Below are 23149 nucleotides of genomic sequence, written 5' to 3' on the forward strand. Positions count from 1 at the left end.
TGAGACAAGTATGGTAGATACGTCAGGTGGCCTGGGATGACAATACCCAGCACAGGTGACATAGTTTCTGTTCCTCATCTGCATGGCAATCATCAATAACCAACCCTGATACTTCTTTCAAATCTGGATAGAATTCCAAATGAGCAGCACAGAACTCCAGGCAGCCACTGCCAACAAATTAGAGTTGTCACGTGAAGTGAAAACCATCTACCATCTTCTGCTAAGGAGTGAGCCACTCCACCCAGGGTGGCACATCTGGACACTGGGCCGCCTGTGGCCAGGTGTGGGGTGAGGGTAGGGCTTATCAGTACCGGCCTGTGTCCAGGAGTTGTCAAAAACAGCCTGGTCTCCCAAGTCTGCATCACCCCGTGTGCCCAGGAGCCCAGTCCTGTTCCTTGGGACCTGTCCCAGGGGAGTGACAGGTGGCAATTAGGCTGAGCTGGGTGGGGCGGTTCCCGGAAACCACTGTTCTTGGAGCAGCCGCCAGCAGTTGGGAGTGTTTGTTTGATTAGACTTGCCAGGTCTGTAATTTACCTGCTGGAGCAGACAGAGTCCAGCTGCCTGAACCCTGAAATACCATGTTATTAGAAGCAGATCCTGGGCCTGCCCAACCCACAGGCACAGCCCAGGACGCACATCCCTGGAATTCACTGCACCCTGAGGAGGGGCTCTGGAAATGCAGGTCTGGCAGCAGGGGTGGAGGCTGGGGCCATGCTGCAGGACAGCAGCCCCTCCACCTGGACCTGGGAGGGCTCCGGGAGCGAGTGCAGAGGAAGAGACCCTCCCCATGTGCACAGGAAGGTGGTGAGCTCGCCGTCAGTGTAGGCATCTAAGCTCTGACCTAGATGTTGGGAGACGAGACTTGCCAGTGGCTTCCTCCTCCAGGCCTCATTTCCCATCTGTAACATGAAGCATGTATGTTTTGATCTGCAAAGGGCCTTCAGTCAAGGCATCTGCACCTGTCAACCCTGTCCCGCACAGCCCAGAGGCAGCCAGTAACCCTGAAAGCGGAGCCCAGGTGGTCATCGTGAAATCAGCTGGCACATAATATGGAACCTGTTTGCTGTTCTAGGACTTTTCTAACAGTTCTCTCTTCCCAACATCATGGGTTGACATTTAGGTAATTTTAAATCTTAAATTAGCCAATTATCTTGACAACTCATTTTTTACTTCACCTGGTATCTTTAGGCCGAGCCAATGCCTGGCTTAGTTAGGGGAACACCAGGAATGTCTGTCATGTTACCCAGAGCTTGGCAATTGTGGAGTACACCTCACCTGCCAATCACGCTGTGCACAGCAGGAATGACTAGAAGTTGCAATTCTCCTTCTTCATGCAGAACAACTGAAAAACAGTACATTATCGCCTGTCTATCTGGCTGGCAGACTTCCAGCAACTTCTGCCATCCATTCAGCAAGTGAAATCAAACAGGAAAAGCCCTGAGCAGTGGAACAGTTGTGAATGGAATCAAAGCCCATGCATTTCACTCCAAGAGTTATCTGTCTGCTGCGCCAAGTACTGTGGCTGTGTTACAGAGGCCACTTCCCTCGTGGCATGTTTATCTGGTGCACCAGATGGGAAGGATAAATAAGGGTGGTCAGTTCAGCCCCACTGACAGCAATGAGAAATCAATGACAGTTGACAGGCAAGAAGGACACATGGGAAAGAAAGCTAAGGCGAAATGCACAACAGTCTTAGTATTTGCAGTGCAATCCTGGTCTCAAGACCAAGTCATCATAATGTCTGGTTCACTGTCTTCAAACTCAGGTAGGGAAGTAACATGTTCTGGAAAAAAACCCTTAAATAGGAAAAGAGGCAGCACAGTAAGAGTACAGATTTTTGCAGCAAATGGATTTGAATCCTGGTTCTTCCTCTGTAGAGCAGGATATTGGCTCTTTCCTTCCAAGCTACTATAAAGATCATATATGTACACAAACATTTAGGACGTCTGGCATATAAGTGCTTAACAACTGGTACCTGTTGGTATTATTACAAATGAGTTTGCTTATTTTGAGCCCCTTCTGTGCTTGTCCACTAAACCTCCTCCTCCCAGAATGTGTTCTGTGGGTGAGTGTTTTATTTCAGAGCTGTACTTTTTCCTAAAAAAACTACACACTGCAATCCTTTGTGGGCAGGACTTGTGTTCTCACCTGCTTTAAAGGCCGGGGGGCAAATGCCCAGTTATGCTGCCGGCAGTGGCCGTGGCTGACACTGCTCTGTGTTCCCAGAGACATGGGAACTCCAGCAGCCTGCTGAGGGTGCTTAGCACCGCCAGGTGCCCTTTTCGCAGCTTAAACAAGGAGCTATCCATTCCCAGTTTTATTCCTCATGGGGAGGCCTTATGCAAGCACTTGACCCACTTTTTAAAAAATGTGTTTTTCATTTATTACAAAAATAATGCAGTTTTGTGTGGAGGGTATAGCTCAGTGGTAAAGCACGAGCTTGGCATGCACAAGGTCCTGAGTTCAATCCCCAGTACCTCCACTGGAAAAAAAAATGCAGTTTTGGAGGAAAGTTTGGAAAAGACAAAAAATAAAATACAATTGAAATCACCATAATCCTACAAGTCAGATAAACACACTATTAATATTTTGATGAATTTATGTCTAGGCTTTTTTCTTAAGATACATATAAAAATACAGATGTTTACATGTTATACGTAGGTATTTGCACAAAATCAGGATCATACTGCATTGTATACACTGCTTTAGATGTGCTCTTCCCACTTTATTACATGGTGAAATTTTCCATTAATAAATATTTTTTGAAAACATGGCTCTCTAGTTTTCCATCACCTGAACGCTACAAGACTCAGTTTTCACCACTTAAAAAGTAGGCCCCACAATCTCTTTCTCATGCCAGCAGCACCTCAGGCACACGGGCTGCGAGAAACTCCAGCAGCCACAGCATTGGCCCCAGGGCCACACTCCCAGTTCTCTTCCTCTGTGTGGCCACCACAGGGCCAGCACACAGATGGGGGCTGATCCTGCAGGAGCTAGTAGGGGGATGCGTGGCAAAATCGAGCCCCAGGTTCTCAGACCTGGTGCTGGAGCAACAGGAACGTGGCCTGGGATGCCAGGCAGTCCCTTCAGGCTGCAGCAAAAGCCCCATAGCGCCCCAGGGTTCACTTCCCACAGACCAGAGTCCTCCCAAACAACAGGGGTCAGTGTTGCGCTGTGAGTAGCTGGACTAGGTGACCAGGCCGCTGCTCTCCAGATTCTGGGCCCCTCTCCTGCCTGGCAGAGTAGGGCCCCATCTTCTGTCTCCCAACAAGGGTCCAGACCAATTATGGGGACCATGACTGTCCCCGCCCCAGGCCTTGGGCTGTCCTGCTGTAGACTGAGGCTAGAGCCCAGGAAACCTCCCAAGACTCCATTACGACTTGTGGGGAGCCAGCCAAGCTTCCAAACCTCCCTCTGCCATATCGTCCTGGGCGACCTGTGCAGTCATGTCACCTGAGCCTGGGCTGACCTCTGTACAGGGTTCTGGTATGGAAACTGAGATAACACCTGTGGACACCCAGAGTGGCACTGGGAAGGCCACTGGCACCGCTAACTCCAAACCTGCTGAGCTTTCCAACCTGCTCGCTGGTCTCCACCTCCCTAGGCTATCAGGGAAAAGCAGAAAGTGACAAGGTCATCACCACGAGTCCATCCTCTCTTGGGGGGCTGGTTGTGCTGAATTCTTCATACACATCCTGTCTTGGCTCTTGTGTAAGCCCTGACATCACTGCTTCACTAAAGCCTCCCCTAACACATGTGACTGATCTGTGAAGGCCACCGTCTGTGCTCATGGGGCACCTAAGCCTCAAGGGAGGGTCTCTTTTGGCAGCTCCATAAGGAACAGTAACTATGTGGTACATCCCAGGCATAAGAAGTCAGAAACCTGGCCAACTGCAGCAGAGGGAGCTCAGCTGAGGGCCGGATCCATTGGCACATGGGAGCCAGAGCTTGGCCAGAAGCCATCATCCCTCAGCAGGCGCTATCCTGGGTCACCAGGGCCAGGAGGCAGCAGGTCACTCCTGCCTCATCCAGATTTCTACTCAAGATAGAAAAGCCCAGCCCAGTGGACTCTCAATGATCTGAGTGACCCAATCCGCAGAAAGCTGTTTAGTGGCTAAAGGGCTCAGTCCCTGCTCAGTTTTCAGCAGGTCAGGGTTCCTCTGAGGCCACCTGGCCGACCAGTCCACGGAGGGGGAGCAGAGAGAAGCCAGCCCAACTTGAGCTCCAGGCAGTGGCTACACTCAGGGAGAGACTGTGAGCTCAGTGTGGGTGCGACCATGTGCCTCATCAGTGGTCAACAAACTTTCTGCAAAGGTTCAGATGGTAAATATTTTAGGCTTTGGGACTGTGTTGGTTAATTTTATATGTCAACAGGCTAGGCCATGATATCCACTTTTTAGCCAAACACCACGCTAAATGCTGCAGTGAAGGTACTTTTCAGATGTGAGGGACATTTAAATCAGGAGACTTGGAGTAAAGCACCTGATGCTCTATAATGTGGGTCAGCCTCATCCAATCAGTTGAAGACCTTAAGAAAGACTGCGGTCACCTGAGGGAAGAGGAATTCTGCCTCCAGACGGCCTCTGGACTCAAGCTTCAACATCAACTATTTCCTGGGGCTCTGGCCTGCAGGCCTGCCCCACTGATGTTAGACTTGTCAGCCCCCACAACTGCAGAGCCAATTCTGTAAAATAAATCTCTCCCTATATATACATACAGGCATGCTTCCTACTGGTTCTGTTTCTATGGAGAACTCTAATACAGGGACCACATGGTGTCTGTCACTGATTACTCAACTCTGCCACTGCGGTGAGGAAGCAGCCACAGACAATACGTAAATAGATGGGTGTGGCTCCGTTCTAATTAACTTTATTCACAAAAATAGGGAGTGGGCTGTTCACAAAAATAAGGAGCTCGCCCCCCTGTCTCCTGACAAGTAAGTACAGTACCTGGCATGGAGAAGGCACTTCAAGTTATAAAATACCACTTAAAAAAATCTGTAGAATGAATGTGAGCAAACAAATGAATCATCGAGACTGAGAAGCACAGCTGCGGCTGCAGGACTGGCCAGCACGGTTAGGGAGAGAGGCACTGAGGACAGGGACTCTTCCACTGTCACTGATTTCCACTGTCTTGACAATGGTCTGACAAGGGTATCTGCCTGAATATACCACCTGGCATCTCATCGCTCAAGGGAGGAAAGAAAAGCTGTGCCCTGTTCCTTCACCCACCTGTCTTAGCTTTAGATGCGACCTCTCACAACTCTCAGGAACTACCTGGAAGCAGCTGTACCAAAACTAGAATTTACTTTATTAGAAGAAAATGTCTAAGAGCCACACTGTTGGGTGCAGGAGGGGCCCTGGCAGCAAAGGCTGTGCACAGCCGTACACAGTGTGCACTCCAAGGCCCACGGCCACACCTGGGGAAGAGGCAGGGCGAGGCCAGGCCCTGCCTGCAGAGGAGCTGCCCCACACTGACCCTGAGGAAGGGCCAGGACACAAAGCCCTGCTTGCTGCAAACAGGACCCCTCGGGTGCCGGTTCCCCGGGGCTGACAGCCTGACCTCTCACACGTACTCCCCACAGTCGGAGATGATCACCTTCTGCTTGGGCTTCCCATCCTTGCTGCCCTGGGCCTTCGTGGGCGGAACAGAAGAGGAGTAATCAAGGGAGGGAGGATGGAGAGTAAAGGGCGGCTCAGAGATACCCGGTCCCCCTGCCCATGCCCATCCTGAGCAGCAGCAGCCGAGGCTGCAGAGCCCTCGCTCCTGCTCTCCCACATGGCTGTGCACCCAGGGCCCAGGCGGCCACCCACCTCAATCTGCCGCAAGACGTCCAGGCCTTCTGTCACCTCCCCAAACACCACGTGCTTGCCATCCAGCCAATCTGTCTTGTCACACGTCAGGAAGAACTGGGAGCCGTTGGTGTTTGGGCCAGAGTTGGCCATGGAGAGCAGGCCTGGGGGAGAGAACGACCAGGTCGGCTCCCTCCACCCTGCTCCCGGCCCTCAGAGGATGGCTGGCAGCAGAGGCAGGAGTGTAAATGCTGCCGGGAGGTGGAATGAGATGAGGGCTGAGAACTGGCTGCTGGCATCTTTGATAAGAGTGGTTTCAATGGACAGAAGTCTATCTAGAGGAGGGTAGAGAGAGCGGAAGGCAGGGAGTCTACATAATTTTTTCAAGAAGTTTTGCTTAAAAAGGGGACCAGAGGCATGGGTGTTAGTTGAGGGGAGAAATGAGTCAAAGGATGTTTTTGAAAGATTGATAATGCATGCTGCTAGGCTGATGTAGCAGAGCAGGGGGAATGCATCACACAAGTGGGGGCACGACTGTAGAAGCCAGGTTCCTAGGGAGGGGAGAAGGGAAGAGGTCCAGGCCACGAGCAGAGGGGAGACAGCTCAGCCCCTGCATTTGGGGGGAAGTCAGAGCAGGCAGGCGTGGACAGATGCAGGGGGCCAAGCATCAGAGGAGGCAGAGGGCGACGTGGAGGCTTCGGGAAGGAAGGGAATTGTCATCTCTGATTGGGACTGAGTGTTCCCTAGGGAGCTCTATCTAGTAGGCTGCCAAGGGCCCTGAAGAGCTGCGGTCATAGATCTCAGTACAGTTCTGTGTTTTCTCTAGTTGCCGGGAGACCAAACACTGAGAAAGTCTGACAGAGGGAAGTGGGCAGTGGGGTTGAGGGAAGGAGAGGGCTTACAATGGCCGACCACAGACTCCAAGCTAGGCTGACAGGGAGTGCAGACACGGTGGAGGAATGGGCAGTATATGAATGCAAACCAACTCACTCCACTTAAGCCAGGCTGAACACTTCTCCTCTGCTCACCGGGTGGGTCTCCTCCAGACCCCCACCCCTCAGCCAGAACCACAGCCCGTCACTGCCCTGCACAGCCATCCTGCCCCAGCCCGGCCTGCTCGTCCCCACCAGCTGAGCAGGTCCCACCTGGTCCTGTGTGTTTGAGGATAAAGTTCTCATCATCAAACTTCTTCCCGTAGATGGACTTGCCCCCGGTGCCGTTGTGGTTGGTGAAGTCACCGCCCTGGCACATGAATTGGGGGATGATGCGGTGGAAGCTGCTCCCCTTGAAGCCAAAGCCCTTCTCATGGGTGCACAGGCAGCGGAAATTCTCTGGGGTCCAGAAAGGAAAAGGTGCTTGGGTTAAAAACAAAAAACCCCTTTCTCTAGACTCTGAAAAACTGTTATATTTGTTTAATGTTTACATTTTCATCTAAAAATATGACATGCTCATTATAAAACTCTGAAATACTGACATCATGAAGGACTAGAAGGGATTCTGGTTAAAGAAAGAGGACCAAATACATGCATTCTAGCCCTGCTCCACACTGAACAGGCGGTAAAGCAATTATTTAAAAGAAAAAACAAACAGGATCTTTGAAGAAAACACAAGGGCAACTCTTTGCAACTTTGGATTTGGAAATGGTTTCTTAATTATGACATCAGCAAAGTGAAAAGGCGGCTCAGGGAATGTGAGAAAATATTTGTAAATCATATCTGATAAGAGTTTAACATTCAGAACATACAATGAACGCACACAACTCAAAAACAAAGAGATAAACAACTCAGTAAATAAATAGGCAAAAGATTTGAATAGATATTTCTCCAAAGAAGATACACAAATGTCCCCAAGCACATGAAAAGATGCTCCATCTTATTAGTCTCTACGGAAATCCAACTCAAAACCAGAATGAGATCCCACTTCACATCTGCTAGGCTGGCTATAATAAACAGAAAGAAGTGTTGGTGAGGATGTAGAGAAACTGGAACTCTCATAGATTGCTGGTGGGAATGTAAAATGGTGCAGCCACTGTAGAAAAGTTTCGTGGAATCTCAAAAAGTTCAACTAGAATTACCGTATGACCCAGTATTTCTTAGGTAGATATCCCAAATATTTGAAAACAGCAATTTAAACACATTTGTACACAAATGTCTACAGCAGCATTATTCACAATAGCCAGAAAGTGGAAACAATGTTCAAGTGCCCATCAACACACGAACTGACAAACAAAACCTGAACTATCCAAACAGAATATTATCCAGCCACAAAAACAAGCGAAACATTGATACATAGATGACCCTTGAAAACATGATGCTAAGTGAAATAATCCAGACACAAAAGGACAACTACTGTATGATTCCATTTATGTGAAATACCCAGAATAGCAAATTTAGAAAGACGGAAAGTAGATTAGACATTACCAGGGGCTGTGGGGGAGGAAAATGGGGAGTTATTGTTTAATGGTTACCGAGTTTCTGTTGGGAGTGATGAAGAAATGTTGAAATTTTGAAAATAGATAGTGGTGATAATTGTACAACATTGTGAATGCAATTAATGCCAGTAAATTGTACACTTAAAAAAATGGATTTAAAAGGACCAAAAAAAGAGAGAGAGCAAGAGAAGAGAAACAGTAACAAAAACTTTTGAAACAAAAGACAGACAGACAAGCCATAACTGATACAGTAGACCTAAGAAAGCTAAGTCAAGCTGGTAAAGCCAAGAAACAACTGGATTTATGTTGCAGAAATGTCAAAAGCTCAAGGGTGAAGATAGTTCTAAAAACAGTAAATCCGATTGAAAGCCTATTTAAGAAAACAACTAGCCCCCAGATCCTCACCGTTTCCTGGCCCTGGCTGCTGGCTGGAGGTCTCCTCTCGGCTAGTTAAAGCAGGGGGGAGGGGGTCTCTGGTCTGGGATGCACTACACACAGCTGAGGGCTGAGGTACCAGAATGACAAAAGGAGATTAAGTGGGTAGCAATTATAATTGCTCCCAGCCCTGCCACCCCCGCCAGATGGCAAACAACTGGACACAGGACAACTAGCAAAAGACAGGAGTCTTCTCTGTAGACTGCTCTGTCCAAAGGACTATAATTTCCAAGCAGATTTTTAGGGCCCTATTCTTAAATATAAAGAAGGTATCTAATGTGAAAACCAAAGACCAAAACAAACAGATCAACAGCAAAGCAAAGTAAAGCAAAGCAAAGCAAAACAAAACACCCCAGAAAAAGGTAACTTGAAACATCAGCTGTATAGGAAGAAGACACTTTAGTAATATCCCCAAATGAAATGATAGTGCATGTATGAAGTAAGCACAGGATGCTATAAGAAAGAACATTTGGAAAGGTTCCAGAAAGAGAGAAGAGAGAAATCCGAAGGGATAAAAGCAAAGAAATAACCCAAGGAAATTTTCCCAAACCAAAGGATAGGACCGTCCTGATTGATGAGTGTGGTAGGCAGAAGAATGGCTCCCCAATGATGTCCACGTCCCAACCTCTGGAACCTGAGAATATGTTATGCTATACTTGGTAAAAGGTATTTTGCAGAAGTGATTAAGGTTATGAGATGGGGAGAGTAGCCTAGATTATCCAGATAGGCCTAATAAAACCACAAGCCTATGACCAGAGAACTTTTCCCAGCTAAAGTCAGAGAGAGAAGTGGATGGAAGGGGAATCAGGAGATTTAAAACATGAGAAGGAACTGGATCTACCACTGCTGACTTTGAAAATATATAAAGGGAGTCACAAGCCTCTAGAAGCTGGGAACAGCCCTCAGCTGACAGTCAACAAGGTAATGGGTACCTCAGTCTATACATGCAGGAAATTGAATTCTACCCACAATGTGACTGTCTCTGGAAACAGATCCTCCCCTACAGCTTCCAGTAAGGAATGCAGCAACCCAGCCACCATCTTCACTTTAGTCTGGAGAGACCCGTGTTGGACTTCTGGCCTCCAGAACAGTAAGATAATAAATGTGTGTTTGTAAGCTGCTGAGTCTGTGATAATCTGTTACAGCAGCAAGAGAGAACTAGTACACCAGGGCCCAGTGACTATCCAGCGTGATGATGGAATATCTACTCCAAAGGCACACTGCTTCAGAGCCCAGGACAAAGAGACCCTCCAAGCCTCTAGACCAGCGTTATCTAACAGCTATTAAGCACTTGGACAGTGTAACTGAGGAAATGAACTTTAATTTTACTTAACTTGAATTAAATAGTCACATGTAGCTAGTGGCTACCATACTGGATACCTCAGCTCTAGACAGGAAAAGAAAAAGTAAGTTTCTATAAAGGCCCAAGAATCAGAATGACATCAGACTTTTCTAGAATTCTACACCCAGATTATCAAATGGGAAAGTAGATATTTTCACACATCAACCTCAAAAAACTTACCCCCCAAACTCTTTTCTCCAGAAGCTACAGAAGTATGCCCTCTACTGAAATGAGTCAATAAACCAAAAAAAAAAAAGAAAAAAAAAATTCCCCCAAGGTTCCAACATAAGAGGTGAAAATAGGAAACCCTATGACAATAGCTAAGAAGTGGGCCTAGAAAGCAACTGGAGGAGGTCAGACAGCTCCAAGGAGGAGCTTCTGTAAGAAAGTGAAACTGACAGAATATCTGCTGTGTTTGAACACAATGAGAGATTTACACAGGCAGGAGAATTTGGGAGAGAATCAGGATTAAATGCATAGAAGACTAAGCAAATGTGAAAACAAGATAATTATGAATTCCAGGGAAAATGAAATGCTATGCATGAAAGGAAGTTATCACAGTATGATGCTTATATAGTTAAAATAACCTATATCTTAACCAAAATTATGGTTAACAATATAAGGAAGATGGAGGAGCAGGAAAGATGATTTAAAAAGCTAACTCTCTGTCCTCTAAAGCCAATAGATAATGTCTAAAATGAAAAAACCAGGTTGGGAAAACTGGACAGCTGCATGTAAATCAATGAAGTTAGAACACGTTCTCACACCATATACAAAAATAAACTCAAAATGGCTTAAAGACTTCAACACAAGACAAGACACCACAAACCTCCTAGAAGGGAACAAAGATAAAACACTCTCTGATATAAATCACAGCAATGTTCTCCTAGGGCAGTATACAGAGGCAATATAGATAAAAGCAAAAATAAACAAATGGGACCTCATTAAACTTACAAGCTTTTGCACAGCAAAGGAAACCATAAATAAAATGAAAAGACAACCTATGGAGTGGGAGGAAATATTATTTGCAAGCAATGTGACTGACAAGGGCGTAACTTCCAGAATATACAAACAGCTTACACAACAACAACAAAAAAATGACCCAATCCAAAAATAGGCAGAAGACCTAAACATTTCTCCATCAAAGACATACAAATGGCCAACAGCACATGAAAAAATGCTCAATATTGCTAATTATCAGAGAAATGCAAATCAAAACCACAATGAGCTGTATCACCTCACACCAGTCAGAATGGCCATCATTCAAAAATCCACATATGATAAATGTTAGAGAGAGTGTGGAAAAAGGAACTCTCCTACACTGTTGGTGGGAATGTAGTTTGGTGAAGCCATTATGGAAAACAGTATGGAGGTTCTTTAAAAAGGTAAAAATAGACTTATCCTATGATCCAGTAAGTATACCTCCTGAGTATATATCTGGAGGAAACTATAATTTGAAAAGATACATACACCCTAATGTTCATAGCATCCCTATTTACAATAGCCAAGACATGGAACTAACCTAAATGTCCATCAACAGATGACTGGATAAACAAGTTGTGGTATACACATACAATGGAATACTAGTCAGCCATAAAAAATAATAAAGTAATGCCATTTTCAGCAACATGAATGGACCTGGAGATCGTCACTCTAAGTGAAGCAAGCCAGAAAGAGAAAGAAAAATACCATATGCTATCACTTACATGTGGAATATTAAAAAAAGAAAAAAAAAGGCACACAAATGAACTTATTTATAAAATGGAGACAGACTCACAGACACAGAAAACAAACTTATGGTTACTGGGGGGAAAGGGAGTGTGAAGGGATAAATTGGAAGTCAGGATTTGCAGATACTAACTACTATACACAACAAGGTCCTACTGTATAGCACAGGGGACAGGTATACATATAGAAGTATATTCAATAACTTGTAACGGCCTATAATGAAAAAGAATATGAAAAGAAATACTCATACATATGTTTATATATATATGAATCATTATGCTGTATACTAGAAATTAATACAACATTGTAAACTGACTATACTTCAATAAAAAAAAGAAATTAAAAAAAAATACAAAATAGCAATATAAATCTGTTATTGACCAATATGGATGTAAAAACCAAAAGAATCAGCTAAGAGTTGGAAGTGGCTGCCCCTGAGAAGCAGCAAGTGTTGGTGGTGGGGCAGGGTGGGAGGACAGCCTGGGGGCACCACTGTTTTGCAAAACAAGCTTTGTGAAATTAACATTTTAAACTATATGTCTATATAATAAAATCTAGATTAAAATAGAAAAAATACTCAAGAAACTGTTAGTTAACAGTAGTTATTTCTGAAGAGTAGGGCTAGATGTGGAGAAAAGAAGAAGACTTAAGTTTTCAATTATTGCCTTCAATATTGTTGGAATATATATACATATGTCTGTGGTACTTTTCTTTTTAAACCATGAATGCATGTTCACTTGTACTAAAGAAAAAACAATTATTTAAAACTAGTAAACCAGCAATTATAAAGCTTCAAAAATGCCTGCTCTGACTCATCTGTTACTGGATCCCAGAATCTGAGATGCCACAAATGAACTCAGATCAGAAACAATGTCAAAGACACAAGAACTGAAGCACTGAGACTTTGGGAAGGCTCAAAGCTCGGCCACCAGCTTCCCAGCCGACCTGACAGAGTCCTGCTCACCTGCTGTCATGGGAACGACGTCTGAACGCAGGAGCATTTGGATGCGGCCAGCTGGCTTGTTTCCAATCTTAATGTCCATGTACACCTGAGGGTTTGACCGGGCCTTTTTGACAGGGGGCTCTCCCTAGACGCAGGAGAAATGGCCAGGTTAGAGAGAACTCCCTGACTCCCCGAGAAGAAGAGCGAGTCTTCTTCTGAGTTCACATCCAGAACCCCACTGCAGTGAGCAGGCTGAACAAGGTGCTGACAGGGGAGGCCTTGGGCCCTGATGGGCTGCAGAAAGCGGAGGCCACAGCCACGGCCACGGCCACGGCCCCTAGCTGGACATCAGGGACAGGAGACCTCAGCACCATCGAGCGGGAGCCCCAGACCGCGAGCACGTTATGCATCACTCCCTCAGACACGCCACCTTCACCTTCACCCTCCCCGCAGTCACAGAACGGCACTTTTCTGGCCACAACACACAACTCTCAACATCTTCAAACCCCCCTCAAGCCCTCCCACCTTAGTCCAGTTAAACAGACCCATCTCTGTAGCACCATCCCCTCCGTCTAGAGTGCTCAGCCCTGCACAGCCACAGGCTGGCTGCAATGGAAGCAGGGACGGCCTAAGTGCTCAGAAGACAATGGGGGACGTTGGGGCCTTGCTTTGTGCTACAGCTGGGTGAGGCTGAGCAGAGAAGACATTAATACAGCTGTCACATTTGCACCAAAGAGAAAAGTCAAGTGTTCTTAACTTGTTTGTGGTTCAGCTTAACAAACGCGCTGAGGAATCACGCTAGCACTGAGGATTTGACTACTATCTGCCGCTAACAAGAGCAGTCACATAGCAGTAGCAGCAAGTACTGACGTAGCACTTGCCATGTACAGGGTACTATTCTGAACGTCTTATGTACATCAGCTCATTTAATTTTTACAACCAGCTGCGAGATCATTGCTATCATCGTCCCCATTTTATAGATGGGGAAACTGAGGTACAATGAAGTTCAATAACTGCCCAAGATCACAGAGGTGGTAACTGGTGAAGCTGGAATTTAAACCTAAACCACCCTCCTCAAGTCCTTGTTCTTAATCACATTACCCCACCTCACATTTTACATTTTTATTAATAAGATGTATAACACAGGGCCCTTACACTCACAGAATTTACAGCAATAAGCCCTTGAGTACCCTACACAAAAGCCAAGACACACCAGGAAATACAAAGACTGGTTTTACCAAGAGTGTTAAGTGGGGACTGCAATATGGAGAGGTGGGCAGAGTCAGGGCCTTGGAGAGTCCCCCTGGAACTTCCTCCCATGGGACAGGAGCTGGGCAGCCACTGAAAAGTTCTCAGCAGGAGAGTTAGCTGACCAGTCTTGTGCCTTAAAAACATCATTCTAGCTGCCTTTATGAAAGACTGGAGGAGAGCAAGACTGCAGCCAGAAGACTAGTTAGGAAGCTATTGCAATTATCCAAATGGAACGAGAAGTTACATTGGGACGAGAAGTTACACTGGGACGAGAAGTTATACTGGGACGATGCAGTAACTTGGGGAGGGCGATTCAAGGAATATTTAGGAGAACAACTTGGTAGAGTATGATGTGCCAGCTCTATTTTAAAGAGGGGTCTAGGGTGACTTAGGTTACTCCACTGACTATGACGGCTATTATGTGTTCTGCTTTGCATCCAGCCTGGGTCAGTGTGGATGGATGGTGGCAAGTTGGTGAGCTTGAGAGCCCAGGAAGAACAGGATTAGAGAAGGGAAGGCATCCATTTTAGGCAGCTTTAAGCTGCCTGCGAAATTTACACAGCAGAAATGTCTGAACCTCAGGACCAGAGACAGAGGCCAGGAGAGTCAACAGCACAGGAGAAGCTAATAAAAATCAGTGACTGCTACTGTTTCAGCCAGGAGGGGAGAGAGAAGTGCCAGGAGCCAAGAAAGAAATCCCGAAGAACAACACTTACAGGGAAGGGAGGGATAGCCCGAGAGGCAACAGCTAGAGAGGGATGCTGCGAATCAGGACAAAGGGCCAGGGCAGGTTCTCAGGAAGGGAGAACCTTAAACCTGTGCACTGGAGGCTGTAGGAGGGGGAATGACCTCCTCCTTCGTCAGGACAGGAACAGGAAGACAGGGAGCCTGGTGCCCGATGTTCCAGTGAAGGAGGGCTGATCAGGAGGGGTGCAGAGGTGCCCTCACTGCCCTCCCTGGCCTCAGGCTTCCTCATCATCAGCGGCAATCACAGAGCAGAGCTCAGAAGCTCCTCACACAGAGCACAAGGACAAGGGGCCTAAAGCCTCCCTTTAGTTCACTCAATACCACTTTCACCAAAACACTAAAAGTTCATTTCTTCATTCTCTCTGCTTCTGTATATATACTTGCAAATTCCCATAAAACCCTAAAAAACAAAGTCTCCTGTGGGCAGTGCTGGCCTGCAACCTCACCTCCTGGGTTTCCACTTTGGGAGGCTCTGACCCTTCTTCTTCTTTATTTTCTTCAAGAGTCTTCCCAGAAAACTTCTTCAACCAGTCATCATCTGACCAAACTGAAAGGGAAGAAGCAAGCAAATGTCAAATTCAAGCTAACAGCCAACTGCTAAGTAGCTGCTTTGGTCAGCAAAGTAGAACATATTCTGTGGCTCTCTCGGCCAGAGGACTCCGCTTCAGAACTCCCAAGGGTGAGAAGAGTTCCCCCCAGGACTGCCAGCCCGGAAGTCCAGCTCTCAGCAGGACTAAGTGAAAAAGCTCTGCCCCAAGGAAAGGCGCAGCCTTTGCCAGTTCTGGCCCGATGGAACCACCCCAAGAATAAGTGTGGAGAAAACTGGGACAGATAAGAGATCAGGCAGGTTTCTCTCATAATGGAAATAATTACCTGGCTTTGTTAAGAAACTCACACTCTTTCTATTTCCCTACAAAGGTGGTACATGCCCTTTGCCAATGCAAACCATCCCTGCTACTCCTGTCCACCAGAGCAGCATTCAGCTCCTACTTCCAAGAAAACAGGGACAGAAAGGCAACCAAGGCCAAACTGGAGGATGTGATGGGGAATCTGTGTTGCTCCCACTCACCTGGTCTGGAAGAGCCTTCCTTAATCCTCATTGGTTTTGCCAAATTGACACGAATAGTCCGTCCAAAGAGCTCAGATTCATTCTGAAAAGATTGAAAATCCAGTTGTTTAAACTGCTAGGTTAAAAGAAAGTCAGACAACTTTCTGTTTACTTTCTGTTTATCTGAGACAAGCTCACGCTCTGTTCTCCCTTCACCCCTGAGCCTCTAACAGCAAGCTCTGCACCCACCGCAAAGCAGCCTGTGGGCTGCAGGGATTTCCTCCCTGGAGCCATCACACACCTCCTCTCTTTCCATACCAGCAAAGATCTGTGCTACCAAAGTGCCTCTCGGTTCAGAGCACTCTGAAATTACACGAAGAAATGCACTTTCCAAGTACCTGAGTTCATCTTCAAAAGTCCACATCAACTTTGAAATGGTGAGAAATATCTTTCTCTCTGAAAGGCGTATGTTTGGTAACAGAGAACAGAAATAAAGGAAAACCTTATTGTCCAAAGATAACTGGTACCAGGAAAGGTCACTTAATGTGAATTCACTTAAGGCAGTGAAGAAAATTTCACAGTAAAAAGTGAAGGGAAAAAAAGTTGACTGGGACTTTATCATGATGAAACTAAAAACAATGAAAATAAATTCCTTATAGTTAAAATTCAGGTTTAACCATGCACTAATTTGTAGGTCAAAGATGTAATTTCCTAAGAAAACACTATCAGTATGATATGGTTATCTTTGCACTTCTTACCTGAAGTGAAAGTCTTAAGTATCTCAAAGAGGGCATAAACACTCAAGAGCTTCATCATTTCCCCCAAGGATCTCTCCAGGCTATTCCAATCTTTTGCATCAGTAGCACACCCTATTATTATCCCTCTTGAATTTCTCTTCTCAGTTGTTAACTGGTCCAACACTTTATGAAATCCTGCCTCTTTTGCAAAATATGCAATTTCACTGTGCAATCAATTTGCATGGTGCCTGCAATTTACTATCCTAGACACGGGCAGCCAGTGAGAGACTGGCCAACAAGGAAGGTTAGGATTTACATTATTGTCAAATGGGAAAGGATGTTTGAGTTAGGACAATTTTATAAGTGATCAATTCATGGCCAATATTTCCACATGATGATAATTTCTACTTCCCCATTCAATCACAATTGTAACTTTGGAGGTTCAGCAAATCAGTGTATGAATTAGAACCCTCTGTACCACCCAAAAGCAACTTCACTAAGAATGAGGATTCACAGCCATACCATGTTGTCGATAGCTGCTGCGGCATCCTGCCAAGGAAAGACAAAGCACAAGTTTAGGCTTGCAGCCAAATGCCTCTTGTGGTGTCTAAACACAAACCCACTAGTTAAAAAAAAAAAAAAAAAAAACCCAAAAAACAACCCCCCTCCCCCCTCAAATAAACCCAACAGGAAAAGGTCACGTCTATACTCCCTGCCTAGATTGTATCTGTCTAACAAAGAGCACTTCTTGGTGACTTCAGCACAGCTATTTGCCATCTCGTGGAAGGCAAGGAAACAATCACCAGCACTGCCAGGCAAGAATGCTCAGTGAGCAGAGCTGCAGGAGCTCCGCGGAGCAAGAGGGGCATGACCTGACAGGTCTGCAATGTTTAACCACCGTCTACAATTTGATTATGTGAGGGAAGCTTTCCTTCAAATAGCGCTTCTTGTCTCTCTGGAAGCATCAACAAGAGGCCCAGAAACCCAACCAAATGGAGGACAGCTCCCTTTGTAATCAGTAACAATAATAACACAACCCAAAGACTTAACATAGGTAACAGAAAGTTCTCACCTCTGCCAACTCAAATTCAACAAAAGCAAATCCTCGGTGCTTTTCTGAGAAAAAGGCAAACAAAACCAAGCAATTACCACGTGGGGCAATGGGAAGAAACAGGTGGTCAGAAGGAAAGTGAAGTCAGTCACGTTCCATATCCATTCACTAGACACTCTACCCAATCACTGCTTAGGAGGAAGGAATCTCATTCTTGGATTCTTCCTAGTTTAAACAACATTTCAAGCAATATCAAACTGTTTTGTAGTAAACAAAGTTAAGTAATGAACTATACTTTTAATCTTTAAAATATGCATGTAATTCTTCTACCAAAACCAAATTAAAACCTTAACTTTTGCATGCAAGGCAGCTAGAAAAATGAAGTCATTTAACCTAACAATTATTCACTCCAAATACACATTTTGAGCATCAGCTGTGCATAAAGCATGAATACTAAAGCCTGGATAAGGATGCTCAGTCTTTATCCTTCGCAAAACACTAATCTAACTAGAAAGGCCAAGTGCACAACAGCATTAGTTTAATTAACCAATTAACCTTAGTGAGCCAATATAACCTTATCATTTTTATACATACAAAGATCCGAGGGAGATTAAAAACCTTTTTAACAATCATATGCAAGGGTGATGATAGAGCTGGACCTAAAACGCCAATTTCAAAAATGATGACAAATGTAGAATAGAAAACTGAACTGTAACTGTGATACTAATTGAAGAAAAACTTACCTAGGTATGCAGAGGCTAAAGCCCCATTGTGGGGGCTGGGCTTTCCTGCTGCCCTGTTTAATAGCACAGCTACCAAGAAGGGAGCAGGTGCAGTGGGGTACCCAGCAGGTAGTTTGAAACAACAGATCTCCATGTAGCTTAAAACTTGTCTTCCTACTGGCTAAATGGAAAGTTTGTCTTATCTCAACTGCAACAGATAGGACTCTCCGCAAAGCATGTTACACATGCTTATAACTGTAAGCCTCAGAACATTCCTTCTGCATCACTTCTGATCACTGTCATGCTGCTTGATGCATATTTAGAATGCACTGATATGACTTTTAAAAAAACTTCCTAGCAGGATTATGAGCATGAGAGACACTAAAAAACACTTACCTGTTTCATAATCAAGAGGAATCTGGATATCTGTGATGTCTCCAAAAGGGATAAAAGCAGCATGAAGAACTTTGTCATCCACCTCCTCTGCGAGTCCACCTGCAAAGAAGCCCAGGGCCTTCTGAGCCACTGCCCTCCATTCTCCTGGGAAGTCCCTGCAGTTCAGTTAGCACGCTATAGCCAAGGGGAGGGGTCTTTCCATCCAGTCCTTTGGGTCCATAAATAGTCCTCTCATCGGCTCCGTCATGCCTACTTATGAAGCACACTCCTTTCTTCGCCCTTCTTTCAGACCCTGATCTAGCCCCAGGGATTACTGCAATAGCTTCAAAACTGACGTCCCCCTCCTCCACAAAGCCAACTAGAAAGATCCTGGGAATGTGCATTTTAACCCATCGCTTCCCTGCTGAAACTACTTCAAAGGTTTCCCACTGTCCTCAGGATAAAGTACAAACTACTTAGCAGTGGACACAAGTCTCTTCATAGGCCTTGTCCATCTCTTCAGCCTCTTTCCCTTTGCTTCCTCGAAAAATGACACACTTGCCTCCAAGTGTCAGTCTATTTTACACCTGGGCTTTTGCGCCTGCTGCTCCCTTTCAGTAACACACTTGCCCCTATTTTGGCCACCTGGCTAACTCCGGCTCATCAGCTCCAACGTCACCGCATCCTGAAAGCTAGCTCTCACCTCTCCAGCTGAAGGGGTCATTTCTCCCCGCTCCCAGGCTCATGTCACCATTGTCCGTCCCCACCAAAGCTCTCATCAAACGGTACTATTGAAGTTACTCCCACTTATACCCGGCTAGTGGGTAAAAATTCTTTCCTTCGCAGCAACATTGGGGGCTGAACCATCGCTGCAGTTAATGTAAAGTGAATGGGCGAGAGAATTCAGAGGTTCCTAATATTCCTCTACCAATGCTCCGGGCCCAGGAAGTGAAGAGGTTCCTGTTAGTTTAAAGGGCTTGGAAGAGAGTTGCAATCATCATTACACCTCCGGCTCGGAACCCGAGGGAAAGCAATACTGCCATAGATGCGGCCTAAACAGCTGCTCGCCGCCCCCTCCGTCCGGGGACCTGTCTAGCTCCACGCCACGACCCACTCGCGGCCCTGTTCGCCCAGACTCCACCTAGCGCCTGCTCACCGACGTACAGCACTCGCTTGGTAGTAGCCATCTTGCTCCCGCGCTCTTCCGCCGGAAGCCTGTGCTCGGCCCGCCCCCTACTCCACGGCCCCGCCCCAGCGCCCGGTCGCTCACAGACTCCGCCCACCTCCGCCCGGCCCGCCTCCGGCTCCCAGAAAGTGGCGGTTGTCGCACAGGTGCCTCGTGGTGGGTGAAGGGACCGGGTCCTATCGCGTCCTGGGGCGGAAAACAGTGCTCTGAAAATCAGCCGTGGTCTGCAAATAATAGTTACTACCAGTAAACTACGGTCTGCAGGGCACGGTCGCGCGTCTCTTTTTGGGCAACCCGGGAGCTACGAATGGTTTTTACGTTTTTAAATAGCTGGGGGAAAAAAACCGAAACAAAAATAATATTTCATGACATGTGAAAATTATATGAAATTCAAATTTCATTCAAAAATATTAATTGGAACCCAGTGATGCTCATTCCTCTAAGTATTTATTGCTTTCAGGCTGCAAAGACAGACCTAGGGCCTGCAAAGCTTGAAATATTTACATCTGGCTCTTTAGGAAAAATGCCAACACTTGGAATAAACCAACTAATACATATACCACAGATTGACATCAGTGGTACAAAAATAATGGAGCCACCTATTTTAGATACAGCAGTGGGTTAGGACCTCCCTAAGGTCACATTTAAGCTGAAACCAGGAGAAAGAGGAATCAGAGAGAGAAGGAGGCGGGGAAAAAGGGTTTCAGGGAGAGAAGACAGCTTCTGCATGTCCAAGGAATTGAACTACCAGAGCATGAGGGTTGGAGAGGGGAGGGGAGGGAACATCAGCCAGGAAAGGTGGGCAGGGGTCACAGGAAGTGGGGCCCTGTCAACCATGTGGAGGATGTGAGGGTTTTGAGAAGCTATTGAAGGTTGTGATGGGGAGTTACATGGTTACATTTGTATTTTAAAATAGCTCTCTGACCACTATGGCCAGAACTGGATTGAGTGGAAGCCTGGAGACAAGGAGGTTAGTGCAGGAGAGACTAGGGAAGAGTTGATGGTGGCTCTCTCCCTCCAACCCACCCTCCAGCTTGTTTCCAGGGTGATCTTTCTTCAAAACAAACCTAAACTCTCTAGAGCTCCCTGCTTAAATCAGTGCTGATTATGACAGGTCTTCTAGAGCCCTTGACAAGGGGCCATGGCCAGGTCAAGTCAAGATGGGCCTCCATACCAGCTCTGGCCCTTACAGATGCTCATTTTCCTTAGCCCAGAGCTAAGCAGTGGATGCGTAAACAGCAAACTTCATCATCCTCAGGCCAAACCAGGGGGATACTGCTCATAGAAACGAGGCTGTGAGATCTGATTACAAGATCTCCGTGTACGTGTTCTTTATTGAGATATAACAATTCACATACCATAAAATTCACCATTTTAAAGTGTACAATCAAGGGGGAGGGTGTAGCTCAGCAGTAGAGCACATGCTCAGCATGTACGAGGTTCTGGGCTCAATCCCCAGTACTTTTATTTAAAAATTAATTTAAAATTTTTTAATGTGTACAATCAGTGGTCTCTAATAGATTCACAAAGTTGTGCAACCATCCCCGCTATCTAATTCTAGAACATTTTCATCACCCTCTAAAGAAGCCCCAAACTCCTTGTTACCCCTGCCCCCTATCCCCTGGCAACCACTAATCAACTTTCTCTGTGAATTTGCCTATGTTGGATATTTCATATGAGTGGAATCATATAATATGTGGTCTTCTGTGATTGGCTTCTTTCACTTGCATAATTCTTCCAAGGATCCTCTAGGTTTTATTTAGCATTTGCTTATACTTCACTTCCTTTTACTGCTGTATAATAATCTAGAATATGAATATACCACATTTTAGTTATACATTCATCAGTTGGTGGACTGTGGGGTATTATGAACAATTCTTTTATGAACATTCATGTACAAGTTTTTGTGTGGACATATGTTTTCAATTCTTTTGGGCATATACCTAGGAATAGAATTGCTGGGTCATATGGTAACTCTGTGTTCAACTTTTTGAGGAATTGTCTCTAAGTTTGGTTGTATTACTTACCAGCTATGTGACCAAGGGCAGATTGTTTCATTGTTTTGTGGCTTAGATTCCTCCTCTGTAAAAATGAGACAATAAAGGGCATTTTTGCTGTTTCTAAAGCAATTGCACCATTTTACATTCCAACCAGCAATGTATAAGGGGTCCTATTTCTCACATCCTTGCCAATACGTGTTACTGTATGTCTTTTTTTATCACGGCCGACCTAGTTGGTGGGAAGTGGTATGTCAATGTGGCTTTGATTTCTATTTTTCTGAATACTAATGATGTTGATCATGGCCATGGTGTTCTCCTATGCTGAGATTTGCTTGTACATAACATTAGGCTTCCCCCCACTTAGGTTGTTTTTCTCTTGTTGCTTTATAGTGATTTTCCAGATGTAAAGCTGATCGTTTTATACTACAGTTCCTATGCTATTTATTAACAGTCCAACCCCCATCCCCATCATCCCATTGGACTGATTGTGCCCTTTCTCCAATATAGTGTCTCCAATTTGGTCTGAATCTGGGCTCTCTACCCTGTTAGAATGATTCTGAATAATTCTACCCAATTTAACTTCTGTAGTTTAATGATAAATCTTTATGTCTTGTTCTTTTTTCAGAATTGCCTTGAATATTCTTAGATGTTTACTCTTTCATATAATATTTTGGTGGGAGAAAGTAATTAGGTTTATTTATTTATCTGTTTATTTTTAATGGAGGTACTGGGGATTGAACCGAAGACCCTGTGCACGCTAAGCACGCACTCTGCCACTGAGCTGTACTCTCCCCACTTCTTTCATATAACTTTTAAAAGCATCTTTATTGTGGTCTAATTCCTGTACAGTAAACCACACATATTTCAGATGTACAATCTGATGAATTTTGATAGATGTATACACCTATGAAACCACCACCACAATCAAGATAACTGACATTTCCATCACTCCCCAAGAGGTGCGAATTTCGAGTTTCCAATTTATCCCTTCCCACCCCCTTTACCTCCTTCCATACGAATGTTAGAATCCACCTATCCAGTTACATAAAAAAAATCCTCATACGTTTTTGCTGTAATGAATTGAATTTATCAGTTTATTTTGAGGGAGAAACGACAGCTTTATGATAGTATTTCCATGCATAAACATTTTACATCTCTCCATTTATTGTTTTATATTCTTTTTCATATCTATAGAAATATTTTGTGTTTCTCTCTGTAAATGTCTAGCACATCTTTTATAAGAAGTATCCCTAGATACGTGATAGATTTACTGACATTGTGAATGATATCTTTTTGCCTATTGCATCTTCTAGTTTCTTATTCCTGTATATGGTAATCTATTGATTTTTCTGTTGATCTTG

At 45.2% G+C, this 23149-nt stretch overlaps 1 protein-coding gene across 3 annotated transcripts; it reads right to left on the reverse strand.

The window, feature by feature from the left end:
• Window positions 1-155: 155 nt before the first annotated feature.
• On the reverse strand, window positions 156-19823 carry PPIE (peptidylprolyl isomerase E). Of its 3 annotated transcripts, XM_010996934.3 has the most exons (11): window positions 19306-19722; window positions 18624-18722; window positions 17527-17570; window positions 16977-17003; window positions 15739-15820; window positions 15116-15216; window positions 12693-12816; window positions 6938-7123; window positions 5814-5956; window positions 1276-1342; window positions 156-899 (listed from the first exon to the last, which is right to left on the reverse strand). In XM_010996934.3, the coding sequence occupies exons 1-10, from the start codon at window positions 19379-19381 to the stop codon at window positions 1307-1309; spliced, it is 918 nt and encodes a 305-aa protein (XP_010995236.1). In that variant the 5' UTR covers window positions 19382-19722; the 3' UTR covers window positions 156-899; window positions 1276-1306. The 3 variants fall into 3 exon arrangements, with proteins under 3 accessions (XP_010995236.1, XP_031320730.1, XP_010995234.1); XM_031464870.2 differs by lacking the exons at window positions 156-899; window positions 1276-1342; window positions 19306-19722 and adding exons at window positions 2582-5634; window positions 19759-19823; XM_010996932.3 differs by lacking the exons at window positions 156-899; window positions 1276-1342 and adding an exon at window positions 2582-5634 and having other exon boundaries at window positions 19306-19715.
• Between the last annotated feature and the right edge of the window lie 3326 nt (window positions 19824-23149).

This window comes from Camelus dromedarius, chromosome 14 (assembly GCF_036321535.1).
Source record: "Camelus dromedarius isolate mCamDro1 chromosome 14, mCamDro1.pat, whole genome shotgun sequence".
Taxonomy (NCBI): Eukaryota; Metazoa; Chordata; class Mammalia; order Artiodactyla; family Camelidae; genus Camelus; species Camelus dromedarius.